This window comes from Cydia fagiglandana, chromosome 12, assembly GCF_963556715.1.
Source record: "Cydia fagiglandana chromosome 12, ilCydFagi1.1, whole genome shotgun sequence".
NCBI lineage: Eukaryota > Metazoa > Arthropoda > Insecta > Lepidoptera > Tortricidae > Cydia > Cydia fagiglandana.
In genome coordinates, this window is record NC_085943.1 from 9,835,283 (window position 1) to 9,851,409 (window position 16,127).

Here is a 16,127-nt window from a genome sequence, read left to right on the forward strand (position 1 = left end):
TTAGAACCAATATGCTCCGGATAGTTACTAAAAAGTTACAAATTATTGAATCCGGTAGTTATATTTTTATTGAAAGCGCCTATATGATAAAAAAGTATGCAAATAAAAGTTTTTTTTTATAAAATATTATCTTTAAAAGTTTCAGCTACAAAAGCTCCATCTCACCATTGTGACCATTACCTCTGTAATTACAGGTGTCATGTGTGTTTTTATAAATATCAATATTATAATGATTTATATTACAAATATACCTAAGTGTACAAAATAATTGCTATTTCACAACTGTCGATTAGGTACCTACTACATATTATTATGATACAGATACCTGCCTGATTATTTAGATGTATACATACATATCTGTACAATATATAGTTTTTGCGTGTCTGTATATCTACTTTTAAAGGTAAAACCCGGGGTTTGTAGCGATAGGAGGATTTACAATCTTTATTGGATCACCTGATTCTTAATAAAATTCCTGGTTGTTATGTGTTTGAGATTATGTATTTATCTTTAGTTATTGTTCAGATAAGATGTATTATATTATATGTATTAATGGATCATCAGGCAAGAAATCTGTCAGAAACTTTCACATCTTAGAATTCTTATAAAAATTGATAATTGTATTCAATCATGTCATAAGTATCGATATATATAAATATAATTATTTATTTACCTACGTCCATATAAACTCGGAAAAAATTTAACCCTTTTTCTTCAAACAGATGATTTTTTCCTAAAGAGTTATAACATATAATATGTGTATACATATAAGATTGATATCCTGTATATGATATATATGTATATAGGACTATATAATAATAGTTATATCTCACTATGAATAATATGAATTTCATTATTATGACATCCATCTTATTTCGCATGATGAATATTACCTATGTGATTAGTTACATACCTATCTTAGATAAAGTGCAAATGATTAATTTGGGTACCTAATATTTTTCATTACAGCGGAATAAAATAGGAAAATGGTGTATTTTACGTAATTGTTTTTCCAAAAATTGTTTACTAATCTTTCCAATCTAATATAATATTTAGATGATTCAACAAAACGTCACGAAGCCACCCCGAACTACAAGTACTACAACCTTGCCTCCAACTCAATATATACAAATACACAAAAAACGTAAAAAAAACGGCATTGTTCAAATTATCCGCGTGAACGGTGTCCAAACCCCCTTGTTGGACATTCCTCGACATGTTTGAACATCATCCCTTATCTTGGGCAAACAGGAAATGGATCTCCAATAGTCGGAGGCGTCGGGATGTCCAATACTATTTGGTGTCCAATTGTTTGCCCAAAAGTTTTACCAAATATTGGCCCGCCACGGAACCCTTTGATGAGACCTGTCTCTTTAAACATTGAGAAATGGAGTCAATATTAAGATGAAGGTGAATTTTGAACAAGATACGAGTTGAGTTGATACGGGGTCAAATCTTGACCAAAGAAAATGTTTTGCTTCAATTAAAAACAACATAAAATATTATTTAGCATATTAATAAAGTCACCATAGTTTTCTGTTTCACAACGAATACATTTTTGTAACCATTGAATAAATATTTTTCCTAATGCAAATAAAATACGCCTAAGGGTTAACATACCTACTGTACTTACATTATTTTTAACAATCAATCCGAGAGGAGGGGAGGAGGTGGACGGAAATTGTCATGTCTACTCAATCCATATCCGATTTTATTTATTTTACTTTAGCCCTGTGTGACACCTTAGTTTTATTTTTAACATGGCGCCAAAACGCGTAAATCAGGCATATTTCCCATATTATGGAATGCGTTGTCTAGACTAAACAGGGTGGAAATCCTAGAAGTCAGACTAAACACGGTAATTATAATTAGAACCCGGAATTGACATCATTACCAATCGTAACTGATACAGTAACTGCAACAAACATCGGGCATTATTCCCGCACGCTCAAATTGTATATCAATTGATTCAATTGTAATGATATATGCTTTTGCTGCTATTCGATCGTAAAACGCAATTTAAAACCATTAATATGCAGTTTTATGTTGAATTATGTGTCATTTCATATTTACTAGCTTTTAGGTGAAGGAACACATAGTGAGACAGTAGGTAGGTAATATGTCCGCGAAGAAATTCAGAAGTTCTGCCAGCGTGTAGATTATATCCTTATCTTTCGGCCGTATTCGAACAATGCTTATAAGATGTCACAGCGATAAGTGACGTTTTTGGTTGAAGAAAGGTACTCTTACGAATAGCGAGAGCGAAAACAATTTAAATTACAAATTTGTCTTCTGAGTCTCTAAAATAAGGTGTTCGACTATTTAATATATTATTATTTATTAACTAAATACAAATAGATATACGTATCGACTAAATCTTCCCTCGTTTCATTCGAAATGTTTCTTTGTATGTAAGCATTCACAAAGTAAACTTCCAACTGATACATTTCCACAAATCATTCAGCTTTCAATTAAGATTCCAGGAAACATTACCAGTCAGACCTGTCTAAACATGTCTAAACTATGTCCGCCGTATTTACTGGTTTGACCAAATCCATAATATATGTTCACGGGCTTCATTCTGTTTGTTAATCTGATTGTAATCTATTTTCAATTCAAGAGGCATTCCTAAAGTGACGGGTACGTGGCGCTATTCTTTTTTCTGATAAAGCTAAGAAGCCGATATTTGGCATGGTCAATGTTTGATGACTTAGCTATAAATTCAACGGTATATAATACAGATTGCTGCATTACCGTAAAACGGGGTGAGTAGGTTTCGCGGGGAGAGTTGGGTTATGAATGGGGAGAGAAGGTTTGAGAGGGGGGTGAGAAGGGATTTTAAGGCAACTGCTACAAAAATAATGTATTCCAATTTAAAATGGGGCTATAGTAATACGCATAATAAAAAAAAATGATCCAACAATCTTCCAAAATCACCTTTGTATGAAAAACCCTCTCACCCCAAATACGAGGTACTACGGGGAGAGCTGGGTTTTCCTCTTTATCGTCAAAGTTATGAAATGGAACTACCCAAAATAAAATACAAACGTCCGAACCACTTATTATATACAGGATTCAGTTTTCACATGTAAAAATAAAATAATTTTATCAAGGTTTAAAAGTCAAATTTCACCCAACTGACCCCATTTTACGGTACGCGTCACGTCCACGTCTTCGCAAAAAGTAGACCTATTTGTGGAATCCACGCCCTCCTCTGTTGTGGCCCCTCCATCTTATTATTTCAGCAATCAACCCCAAAATTGGAATTGCGATACGACATTATTTGAGAATTGACGCACTGTTTTCAAAAATATTAAGTACCTAAACTTAATTTAACGGAATTGACATATATGTAAGGACTGGCCTTACGGGCAACAAGAATAGGGCATGAATGGTCCCAGTACAGCGGTGTGCCACTGCTACAACGCGATTGGTTGATGAGTTCGCATCACGCGCGCGATTGGTCGCAACTAGTTGCGTTAGACTGCACGATTGGCTCGAATTAGTGAGTGACACCGCTGAACTAGTACCATTTTTAGTGCCCGTAAGGCCCGTCCCTAGATATACGTCAATGTTTTACGGTCACAGATCAACGTGTTACAATCTGAATTACATATCTGGCCCCGTCTAAACGATGATGAAATTTCAACTCAAATATTTCAGCGGCAGCAAAATAAATCTGGTCAAAGAATTATACTTCTAAAATCGACAGAAACCACATTGAGTTGTCAGGAATACATTTAGCTGTCAAGCACTAAGTTATAGTGGTTGGTTTATTATTCGAGTTGATAAGCTGAAATGACTCTTGATGAATACATTTTAAGAGCCATGTTAAATGCAATATTATAGTTGTTTAGCACGAATGTAATGCTGCAGTTTTTGCTCTGAGCTACGAAGCCACACCGGCTTGCGTGTGCGTGACGTGCGCGTGTGCGTGCGCTAAAATGTTGGAGCAGCACACGCACACGTCACGCATGCGGTGTGCCATCTCTCATAAGGATCTGTATACTACAACGCCGCACGCGCACGTGCACGTCACGCACACGCAGCTGGTGTGCACAGGCCTTAAGGCTTATTATGTACCTATGTCTCTTCATAGCAAAAGGGACTCTAACGCCATGCACTTATGTCAGTCATTGTAGAGTTTGAATACGGGTGGGAATAAAAAACACTTAAGCGCATATCCCGTAGAGCACCAAGAAAGTTAGAAACTTTAATGTAATTGTTCGGAACATCATATAATTTATCGTCATCAATCGGTCTACTGAGTCATTTTGTACTAATTTCGAAATTTAAACCTATTTAGTGAAAGGTTTAAACGACATAATATTATTATTTGTGTCAGGTTGAAAGCTCGTAATAAGTAATCTTACAATGGAGGGAAATTGATTTATGAGAAGGGTCGGGCTCGGGTGGTGTCGGCTTGTCAGCTTACAACTGCACTGGAGGCATATTCGAACTTTCATTCGGTTTGACATTATATGGCAGTGCATCTCGCTGGTTCTTATTTGCATGCGAGAAGTGGAAGTGATGTCAAGTCATATCGAGGCAATGTTAAATAATATAGCCGTTTTTGAAGTTCGAATAGGCCTCTTATGTGCGCGTACGCCGCTACTGCTTAACGTTGGCTTATACTAATGCAAAGATACAGGTGCGGCGGTTTTTACCGGTTAACTTTTTCAATTTTAATGAAGTCCTACGAAACCTTGCAATAGAATTTTCTATTTTTTTCTTCTCGTAAGATTTGTAATTAAACATGACATCATTAATAGTACATAAATACTTACCTAAACAAATGCAACTATATAAACTCTCTGAACATTAACCTTAAACTCATATTACAAAAAAAAATCTGTAGAGCCTTTGTAGCGCCATTTAAAGCCGAGCTTTTATAGAAAAACTATTTACGAGTACGTATCCCAAATTGTACTACAATTAGAAAATATGGGGCATCCAAAAATCAATTAACGTCTTCCAAACCAGGTCACGTAACATAAGAAGCATTACGAAACTAAGTTTATGTGGTGACTAAGTAAACTAGGGGATTAAGTCTAATGGAAATAAAATAGTAACACCAAAAGTTTATAAAAATATTATTATTCAAGCTGTATGCTCAATAATAATGGAAAGTCGCTTTTTATATATATTTGGGTCACAGTTACAAGTCGAAGTTAATCGAGAACAATTACCAGGTACTTACTAGGTACATAATAGGAAGTATTAAACACCTTTTATGAAAACGTTACTTTCTAATAATAATAATACTTTCTAATTGTAAGAGTAAACTGTCATTGTGGTAAGTTAATTGCAGTAGTCACTATTGAACCGCACTTGGTTAGGAGATATAATTTTAAAGTGTATACAGATAAATAACTTAGATAGGGAGTCAATATTTTGAAAACAAAGAGCAAAGGGGGATTACGTTACAGCTATTGGCTCATCAAACCACTTAATGGTTTGATGTTTACAGTAGTTACAGGAATTTCATAAGTTTTAACTAGGATATGCGTACAGATGTGTCCGTCAAATCTGTCTGGCAGATATGTCTTGCAACTGGCGGACAAATTTGACAATGTATAGTTTCTGTAGAGAGGTAGGACAGGACCGTTACGATACGATATGATAGGTACGAACTTTTTTTACCAGAAATATTTGCTTTACTTAGCCGTAGATTCTATTTTATTTACGACTACAAAGATCGGTATGTACCTAATTGGTAATAATTAATTAATTATTTATTTATTATTTATTATTATTTATTTATTATGTTGTAGCTAAATTAATAATAATTTAAATAGTCGTGTCAGCGAACGGTCTCATAGCGAAGAGTCTCGACCAACACCTAGAGAGACTCTCGCTAGGTGGTTGGATCAAGGGTCAGATGCAGAAGGCGGTAATTTTGGACACGGCGCGTATAGTACATCGATTCCTCACTCTGCGGCCCTGACCACCGGCAGCTTGGGCCCTGCCCCGCTGCCGGCGGCACCCTAGGTTAGGTTTTTTATAATGTGTTTATAATTTTTTTTTTATTGTTTGTAAGTGTTTTTATATTTTACTTTTATATCCATATTATAATTAACCTAACTTAAGAAGAAAAATAAATCAAGAAATTTAAATAATAAACAATAAAGGCTAATAAACGTCGTCCTTACAAACTGTCCAGTTTCTTAAACCCTGATATCGGAGCGCTTAATCCGAGACCTCATTACAGTTGCGTCTCTGTTTGACATATTGATTGGTCACGCTACCTGACAGGGAGACGTAAGACGATTACGGCTGCTCAAAGGAATATGTTATGGAAGGTAGAGATGAGGAAAACAATCTTCATGTATTAAAAAGTGTCCCTCAAAAACATTAAATAGGCCGCGCCGCGGCGCCACTGTGCATCGTGAACCAATTATTGACGGTCTTTTAGCCTTGTCGGTAGTGACCCCGCTTATGAAGCAGGAGGTCCCGGGTTCGAATCCCGATAAGAGTATTTATTAGCTTTTTATTATTTGTATTTGTAGGTATTTAATACCAATATATAAATTAATATTGATATACATATGTAAGTTGAAAAAGATAGAGAACAGAAATTGTGATGACCAGCATCACTGGAGGAGGCCTTCACCCTCACAGGAGGGGTTGTGGCAGAATAAATTACAAGAAAAAAATATAATTACTTACTACTTATTACATAACCAAGCATAATAGAACATTGATTTGAGGAATATTAAATATTATTGTAATACTAAACCTAATGTAAATTTAAGTTTATAATATTGTGTTTGTTTTACCGGCGAGAAATAAAAGGCTCTTTTTTGTTTTTCGTTTTTAATATTAATATAAAAGTAAAATATAAAAACACTTACAAAACAAAAAAAAAAACACCCGAACACATTTTTATATATGTATAATGTAGTGGCGGATTTGCAGTCTTTGCCGCCCTAGGCCCCAGGCCCTGTAGCCGCCCCTTTCTCAGCACCCATCATATTGACTACATTTTGAGTTATTTCTTGTTAACATCAGCGAATGTTTTGTCACAATTTGCCTGCATCTGACCCTTGATCCAGTCTCTAGGTGTTGGTCGAGACTCTTCGCTATGAGACCGTCCGCTGAGACGACTATCGCAACAATGATCGTCGAGTCAACATCCCACATGGCGGTAATCTCGTATATAAAGTATTACTTACCTAAGTATCACTAGTGAGATTGAGTTGGAAATCAAAACCTGAGTGTGCGCGCTGCGCGGTAGTTTTCAGCGAATGCGAGTTCTTAGTTCGGGGCGAACTATTAGTAATTAAGACAATAACTTGACATTTTTCCTATTCATTTTAGTTTTGGTTTTGGCTGCGGCGTAACGTTTATTTTTATATTTTGCCAGAAAGTGGGCTCGCATAACCACGTACATATCGATAACATTTTTTAATATATGTTTGAAATGGTCGACACATCCAACTTTTATCAATGCTCCTTTTAGTCATTCTTGCGTAATTTCACTGATCGTCTCCATATTGGTTAAAGCTTTGCTTATTACTCTTAACATACATTTCTCTATCATTTTGGTCAGATTGAATAGATCGTCACTAGCATAAATTAACCCGCCGTATAAATCCATTTTATCGATTACGTCGTTTCTCACTAACAGTTTTCCCTCATTAGGACTCATTTGTATGAGTTTTAAACAATTATTGCATTTTACGATTTTTCGCAATTTGCGGACGATGTACCCAGCAATGTAAGACTAAACCGCGTCACTGGTTTACAGCCTCGTTGTAATCATGGTCTTCATAACCATGAATCAATGGTTACCAGATCCTTCGCTCCTAGTAAGTTCTTCAGCAAATCCTTGCCGGAAACATTACAACCGGGCGTATTAGGGAAAAACGAGACGCCAATCGGTAAACTTGTGCAAAAATTTTGGGATCAGGGTGATCGTTTCCTCCACACGAATATCTCATGACGGAGAAAAATCTCTGAAAACAAGTCAAAATTATTATTCAATAAAAAATATAGGACCTCGGGTCTCAAACTATCTCCATAATTTTATCTAAATTGGTTCAGCGGTTTAAGCGTGAAGAGGTAACAGACACACTTTTGCATTTATAATAGTACTAATATTTGTATGGCTATGTTTGTTTTTTTAGCATTAGAAAGAAGGTAAGCGATAAAAAACGTCCACAGCCCAAAGTTACGCCTCATTTCAAAAGAATTAAACCCAAAAACACCAGGCAGAAATATATTGATGGGTACATTAAGTATATGGACTAGGTAGGAACTGTATCCTAAAAAAATATGTGCCACCTGTCATGCTTAACGGAGCTCTCTTAGACAGAGTACAGAGTTTCAAGTACCTACTGCATATTGTTACTGCGGACCTCAAGGATGATGTGGATATGGAGCGGGAGCGGAGGGCGTTGTGCGTAAGGGCGAACATGTTGGCTCGCAGGTTTGCTCGTTGTAGTACGTACTTTTCAAAGCGTACTGCACGTCGCTGTACACGTGTGGCCTGTGGGCGGACTACACGCAAAGAGCGTACAACGCGCTCCGCGTCCAGTACAATAACGCATTCAGGGCGGTGTTGGGGCTGCCCCGCTACTGTAGCGCTTTGGGCATGTTCGCGGGGGCCCACACGGCCTGTTTCCACGCCACCATGCGCGTGCGCGCAGCTGCGCTGGTGCGGCGCGTGCGGGCCAGCGCCAACACTGTCCTGGCGATGATCGCAGATCGGCTTGACTGTCCTTATATTGTGCACTGTTGCAACAGGCATGTAAGGACAGGTGTAGGTTAGTTTTGTATGTATTGTTGTGTTTTTGTGTATATATTGTATATCATTATTCTTTAATGTGATTTGTAAATTTTTAAATTTTATTGTTAATTTTAGTAGATTATATTTAAATGTAATGTTATTAATGTTTCGTTTCTCCTCCTTCTTCATCGCCTCACATCTTTCTTTTAAACTAAAGAAAGTAGAGGATTGGAATCCATATGCAGAACAGCTGATTTTGCAGAGATACTTATTTAAAGTTTGTACAGAAGGAAGGGGTAAAATATTTCTTTTACGTATAAATTCATACGTATTCCTGCTTTTTATACGTATCAACATGCACTCATAAATCCATTCTAACGTATATCGACGACCTTTTGTATTATTTTTTTTCGCGGCTTCAAAACATGATCTCACGGCATTTTGAAATTCTTCAGGTAGTTTTGAAATAGATGCTTGTACTACGGTATCCGATTTCTTTTTGCACACTGCGCCTTAGCCAAGGAAATTTTCTCTCTTAATTGGATATTCTGCAATTATATGAACGGTCGATATGAAATTCGTTACTCAAGTAGGTACAATGTATAAAGTTATAAGCCGACAAGATATTGTAGTAATTAAAATGTGGCAACATCGTAGTGTCGTCCCGTTTTCTTAGATTGATTTGAAAGGGACGACACTACGATGTTGCCACTTTTTAATTTCTACAATTTCTTGTTGGTCTATAAGCGGGTGTGCGAATAAAAAACAACAGCTAAGTAAAGTGGTATCCAGACGGGACTGATCAAATCGGTTGATTTTATCAGAAATGAAATTGGCGTCAATCTCTAATTTTAGATTTGAAAGAGACATTGAAAAAATCCAGAAATGGTATCCAGACTGGCCTCACAAATTGGTATTCTTGCATCTGCACTTCATTTTATCGGTAATATCGGTCATTATCGGCGGTTGAATTCGGCGAGCCAAATTGGTATTTGCATCCGCACTTCGATCCTGATTCGATCGGGCAATTGAATCAGATTGGCGAAAAATTTACTAATCTGGATACGCCTTAAGGGACTTCGAAATGATTTCGAAAAATATGTATGAAAACTTCTTGCTCAAGTTTCTTTTTGTATTATTTTACGTCTTCAATTATACAAATACAGTATATTATAGCGTCGCCTAGTACGCATAGTACAACTTTTGCTTAGTTTGGGGCTAGGTTGACCTGTGTAAAGGCCAGTACACAATGGGCCAGCGTGGGCCAGTCTGGGGGACGCATTTATGCGTTAGAGGGAGCAAGTGATATTGCTACCTCATTCTACCGCATGGCAGCGTCCCTTGGCCTGGCCGGCGCTGGCCCATTGTGTACAGGGGCCTTTAGATGTTCCCTAATATTTATTTATTTAATGTTTTTGATAAAAAGCCGTAACAGACTACCGCACCATACCGCGACTTTAGTGCGGTGCGGCGCACGTATCGATAGTCGTAAGGTGGTCGCCGTACGTGCGTTAAGAGCCCCCTCCAGACTATGCGCGTGAATCGCGGGCGAAGCCGCGAACGCGAGTGTGGAGTCCAGAACGCAGACCTGCGAAATCGACTCCACACTCGCGTTCGCGGCTTCGCCCGCGATTCACGCGCATAGTCTGGAGGGGGCTAAGGATGTAGCTATAATTTGGAGCGTGAAAGAGATATTTTAACCGCACCATCAAGGTCGTGGCGCGGTGCGGTAGTCTGTTACGGCTTTAATGCCGGCTACATACGTAACGATAAATCGTTGCGATAAAACTGTGCAGTCCGATTGTCCGATTGTCGATTATCGTAACGATTTGTCATACACACGGTTCGATTTATCTGCACAGTCGGACTGCACAGTTTTATCGCAACGATTTATCGTTACGTATGTAGCCGGCATAAGACTTACCGTCCTCTTCAGACGCTTGCATTTATGTACAAGATTTGAAGCGCGCCGTTTAGCTTCTGCCATTTTTTGTAATAGAGTTGAAGTGGAATTACGGTTCTGCAAACGATTTCGTAATATTCGACAAGATTTACATCTTGGGTACTGTTGATTTCTTTCGTAAGTATCATCACCAATAATCACACCTTTACAAAATCTGAAAATTGATGTAATTATATATTAGATAAATTCGTTTTTATCTTTTATTATTCTCCTGTACCATTGTTTATGTATAAATAGTGCTTTAATCTACAGGTACCTACATAATAAGGGTTCTTAAAATACACATAAAAGTCGAGTTTTAATAGGATAGGTTCAAGAATTAAGACCTATTTAATGTACCGTTACATACAATATTTTTAATGACAAAAATGTTAAATAAAATCAAAGTTATTAGGCTTACGAGTTATCCTTTTATTTTAAATACAACTGTTACATTATGGTATATATATTCATAAGACGACTGCAAACTGTTGTATTATCGCCTACACCCATAGTACAAGCTTTGGGGCTAGGTTCCTCGTATTCGAAATGAAAAGTAGAGTGTTTAACTCGGGTGAATGGCATCATTTTAGCCTCGGACTATACTCTCACTGCGTTCATCCCTTGGTTAACAATCTACCAAAACTTACTTATTGTCGTCAATCTGAGTACCAACGCACAAAAGCCATCTTTCAACCGATTTTAAGTAATCGTAGGTGTTGTCATATGAATTAATTTTCTCCTTTAGTGGCAATTGTTCATTATTGGGAAAAATTACCTGCAATTAAATAGCAATTATGTTTCGTTACAAATTCAAATCATGCCAACCGAATTTTATTGTTACATTAATAAACACTTACAGTGACAGTTAGATCATCGTTTAAACGTATATGATGTTTAATCTTCTGAGTTTTTGGATCCATTCGCATAAATTCCAGCCCATTAGGATTTTCTGCATGTAGCCAAAAAGGCGGCAACAACGAAAATGCCCGAAACTTACTTTTAAAATTCTCTATTGGATTAATTGTTACATTAGTATCCTGATATTGACTAAACAATGGTTCCGCAAAGTCCTGTTGTATCATTTCATAATCCATTAAATTATTAGAATCATTTTGATCTTCTGATAATTCCTGTTGCTCGGCATTGATTTGTTGTTGCTGCTCGTCCTTAGGTTGATTGGGGTATGGTTCGAAAGATTCCTCTATGTGAATAGTATTGGCTTGGAGTTCATGTTCGGGAATGGGAATAAACTGATGCTCAATCGTGGGCACAGCTTCTTCCTTAAGCGTTTTTCTTTGTGTAGGAATATATTTGAGCTCTCCTTTAATAGTTAACTTTTCGTACATATTTATATTTTCTTCTTTAAAATGAAGATGGCAAATATAATCATTTGCTTTTAATGCAATTCCTAACGACTTTTTCCAACTTTCTAACCGTGCCGGAGTCTGAGAATTAATAGAAAAATGAAGAATTGTTGAAGTGAAATTGTGAATTTTATAAGAAAAATATAAAAATCACAATATAATATTTTATTAAATAACTAGCGACCGGCTTCGCACTATAGTTCGTTTTTTTTAGCATTAGAAATTAGGTAAACAATCTTGATGTGTCTTTTAATTGAAAAACACATTTTAAAAATAAGTTACGGCAAATATGTAACAATTATGAATCTAATACGATCATTTATATTCTTCTGCTTTCATCAGTAATAGTTTTTGAATTTTAAAAAGCGTTTTTCAATTAAAAGACATGTCAAAATCGCTTACCTTCTTGCAAGTTCTTTCTAATGCTAAAAAAAACGAACTATAGTCAACAAATTATATACGTAAACCTTCCTCAAGAATCACTCTATTGATACATGAAAATCGAACTGAAACCGTCCAGTAGTTTGTTTATCGCAAAGATACATTCAAACCCACGAACAGACAGTCGCGGCGGGGGACTTTGTTTTATAAGGTGTAGTGAAAATTACATACTTACCGTTGGTTGGAAAAAAGATACGGATTTCGTAACATTTTTCTGTTTTTTCCTCTTACGCCCACTTTGGCAACTGTTTACGATGCAAACTTTTCCCATTTTTACTATAGAAAATATATCCTATAGCGGTGGATTTGCCCTAAAGCCCCACATTCACACTCCTACCTTGTAGGCCGCCTCGTAGTCCACGTCGTTGGGTAGGATTGTGTATGGGGGTTGCGGACTACGAGTCGTCCTACCGTTTAGCCGTTTGTAGGACGGCTCGTAGTCCGCAACCCCCATACACAATCCTACCCAACGAGGCGGACTACGAGGCGGCCTACAAGGTAGGAGTGTGAATGTGGGGCTTAAGGCCTGGTAAGCCCAGGCCCGAGGTGGCTAGATAACAGAGGTGGCAGTCTATATGATGCGTACTGAGACAGGGACGGCTAGTTTTACTGCACAAGGAAATCCTAAATTAAATAAATCACTTTATGAAAATTTTTAATAAAATTTCAAAAAACTGACAGCGCACTTCACTCAGTCAATAAGGTCTAAATTCATGTTAGTTCCCGGTGCTACCTACTAGCGCCACCGGAGAGATTTCGAACTATTCTTTATACTGACAGCTGGACACTTTTACAACCGTCTTATCATAAAAGATAGCTCTCCTTTACTTCTACACTCCATAGAATATGTAATAAAATATACTTATTCAGTTATTTGCACGAACTGTCGTGTGAGGTGCCATGTGAGAAAAAATCACTTAAGGGATAATTTCAATTATGTGCCTATTTAAATGAAATTAAATTTTAATAATTTGTACTTTTTTATTATTTATTCTATATCGTTAGTATTTTTATGAACTATAGAATTTTTAAAAATAGTTCCTTGTAAAAACTCTTTTGAAAACGTTAAAATCTTAATGTAAAATGCTTTTCAAGTTACATTTTTTATCATGATTTCTCTAAATCACGTTTAACTTAGCACCATTTAGGTAGCAGTAATGGAATCATACAACACAACCACCGCTTGCCCTAAACGCATAAATTCTCACATGTCAACATGTCAAAAATATCTTTAATTGGTGTCACCAGCATATCACGCCAAATATCATTTTGAAGTCTTAATGCGTTTTTAATGCAACTAATCTGAGCGGTGATTCATTCTCATCGATGAGTGTTATTGTATTAAGTGTTATAAGTGTTGTTTAAGAGTCGTAAGGCTTACGCGAAGTGTTATCTTACCATTCCGAACCAAAGATACGCTAAAAGCAGCGGCGAGGACTTTGATATATCGTATTTTAGGATTGTACAAAAACGTTATAAATTATATTTAACTCCGATTTATTTATAGCCCACAAATGGGTGGTCCAGTCCAGAGTTAGGGTTTAGAATTTTATAGGACTTCGCGTGATGAGATAAAATTATCTGACAGACATAATAAAATAAATTTGAAATTTAATACCGATAAATAGCGATCGGGTTTGATAAGTTTTATAGTTATAGCAGAGTTCATAAAGTACTAGTTTCTAGATCATAGCAGGGACATAAGGACACATTTACAAGGGCGCCACATTTCGAAAACAGGCTTATTAGGCCAAGCAATAAGAAGTTATAGAGGGAAATGCTAGGAACACAATTTTTGACTACGTAACTTTGTTTGGACTAGTTAGGAGGTGAAGATATCAAAAGTCCCCGGCCGTAGCCCCGGTGCTGGGGGGTAGAGGGGGGAAAGAAGGTCTCATTTTTCGGTTTTTCACTTATATCTTGGAAATTTTGCGTCTTAGCGACATGACTACTAAGACAAACCAAAAGCTGATAAAATTTGTTACAAGTTTTATTCAGTCAAGTTTTTCGATATCTTGAATAGTTTTTGAGATATCCGCTCTTGAAAGTTTATTTAGGGCTTTCAATTTTATCTTGATATCTACATTAGTGACGCTGCTAGACCGTGTTTGGTATCATTGTCGTATAAATCGGGGGTGCTGAATTCAGTTTTGGTATCACATTGACACCATTCCTGAGAAAAAACATATAAACTTTAAAGAAATACCTTTTTTTTTTAATTCCTCTTCACGCTTAAACCGCTCAACCGATTTAATTGAAATTTGGTATACAGATATTTCGAGTCCCAAGACAGGACATAAGATACTTTTTATCTCAATAATCATCCTTTAAAGTTGTGAAATGGAGTATGGGGGGAATTCAACTTCGTCGACGAAACTGAATTCCTGAGGTTAATACTGCTCAAGGTAAGGTTTGAAGTCATGTTTGGTATCACTTTCATCTAAATGACAGATGTATTCCGTCCTAAATTTCATCTAAACCGGTTCAGCGGTTATTGACTCCCCATACAAACTTCCACCCCACTTTTCACACCCTCAAAAGATGCTTTTGGTTATAAAAACTATCCTATGTCGTGTGTCGAGATTTAAACTATTTCTATACCAAATTTCAACGAAATTGGTTCAGCAGTTTAAGCGTGAAAAGGGATTTAAAAAAATATTTATTTTTAAATTTTGGTTTTACTTCGGAATAGTGTCAATGTGATACCATAAATGAATTCAGCATTTATACGAAAATGATACCAAACATGGCCTAACAGCTTCACTGACGTAGATATCAAGATAAAATTAAAATCCCTAAATAAACTTTCAAGAGCGGGTATCTCAAAAACTATTCATGATATCGAAAAACTTGACAGGATAAAACTTGTAACTAATTTTATCAGCTTTCGGTTTGTCTTAGTAGTCATGTCGCTAAGACGCAAAGTTTCCAAGATATCAATGAAAAACCGAAAAATTCGACCTTCTTACCCCCCTCTACCCCCCAGCAGCGGGGCTACAGCCGGGGACTTTTGATATGTTCACCTCCTAACTAGTCCAAACAAAGTTACGGAGTCAAAAATTGTGTTCCTAGCATTTCCCTCTACAACCTTTTTTGAGCATTCATTTCTTGACCTATACAGGGTGATTCCGGGGTCGTGGAGCAAGCGATCAAGGCATGATACACAAGCCCATACTGAACAACTTTTACTATGGGACCAACTCCGAAATCGCGAAAAAAAAAATTGGTAGTTTCATACATTTCGGCCGATCACATGTTGTCGTGTTCTATGGGAAGGCCAGTTTTTTTTCGCGATTTCGGATTTGGTCCCATAGTAAAGCCAGCGATCAAGGCATAATACAGTGATCGGCCGAAATGTATGAAACTACCAATGTGATCGGCCGAAATGTATGAAACTACCAATTTTTTTTTCGCGATTTCGGAGTTGGTCCCATAGTAAAAGTTGTTCAGTATGGGCTTGTGTATCATGCCTTGATCGCTTGCTCCACGACCCCGGAATCACCCTGTATAGAATAAATATATAACCCTAGGGTCCCAGTCACAATTTTATAGCTATAGGTTGGCTAAAGCCATAGACTAGGAATCCTCTAGACCGAGTTTAGAGCAATTATTTAATGCAAGCGATGATGCCAAAAATGCGGGGGTG

The 16,127-nt window shown here is 36.9% G+C and overlaps 2 protein-coding genes across 4 annotated transcripts in view; one reads left to right on the forward strand and one right to left on the reverse strand.

Annotated features, from left to right (window-relative positions):
* Positions 1 to 16,127, forward strand: part of LOC134669568 (uncharacterized) — a 124,671-nt gene that overhangs the window by 98,581 nt on the left and 9,963 nt on the right. The window lies entirely within an intron of this gene.
* Positions 10,392 to 12,786, reverse strand: LOC134669237 (uncharacterized). Of its 2 annotated transcripts, XM_063526748.1 has the most exons (3): positions 11,534 to 12,786; positions 11,324 to 11,451; positions 10,392 to 10,848 (listed from the first exon to the last, which is right to left on the reverse strand). In XM_063526748.1, exons 1-3 carry the CDS (start codon positions 12,020 to 12,022, stop codon positions 10,548 to 10,550), a joined length of 918 nt encoding a protein of 305 aa, XP_063382818.1. In that variant the 5' UTR covers positions 12,023 to 12,786; the 3' UTR covers positions 10,392 to 10,547. The 2 variants fall into 2 exon arrangements, with proteins under 2 accessions (XP_063382818.1, XP_063382819.1); XM_063526749.1 differs by having other exon boundaries at positions 10,392 to 11,451.

Bases quoted from the DNA above. Each gene is read 5' to 3' on its own strand.
- LOC134669237 (XM_063526748.1), bottom strand. From the start codon at position 12,022: ATGTACGAAAAGTTAACTATTAAAGGAGAGCTCAAATATATTCCTACA. The intron at 11,452-11,533 runs GTAAGTGTTTAT...ATTTAATTGCAG, and splicing joins ACGATGATCTAACTGTCACT to GTAATTTTTCCCAATAATGA. The intron at 10,849-11,323 runs GTAAGTTTTGGT...ATCAATTTTCAG, and splicing joins ACTCAGATTGACGACAATAA to ATTTTGTAAAGGTGTGATTA.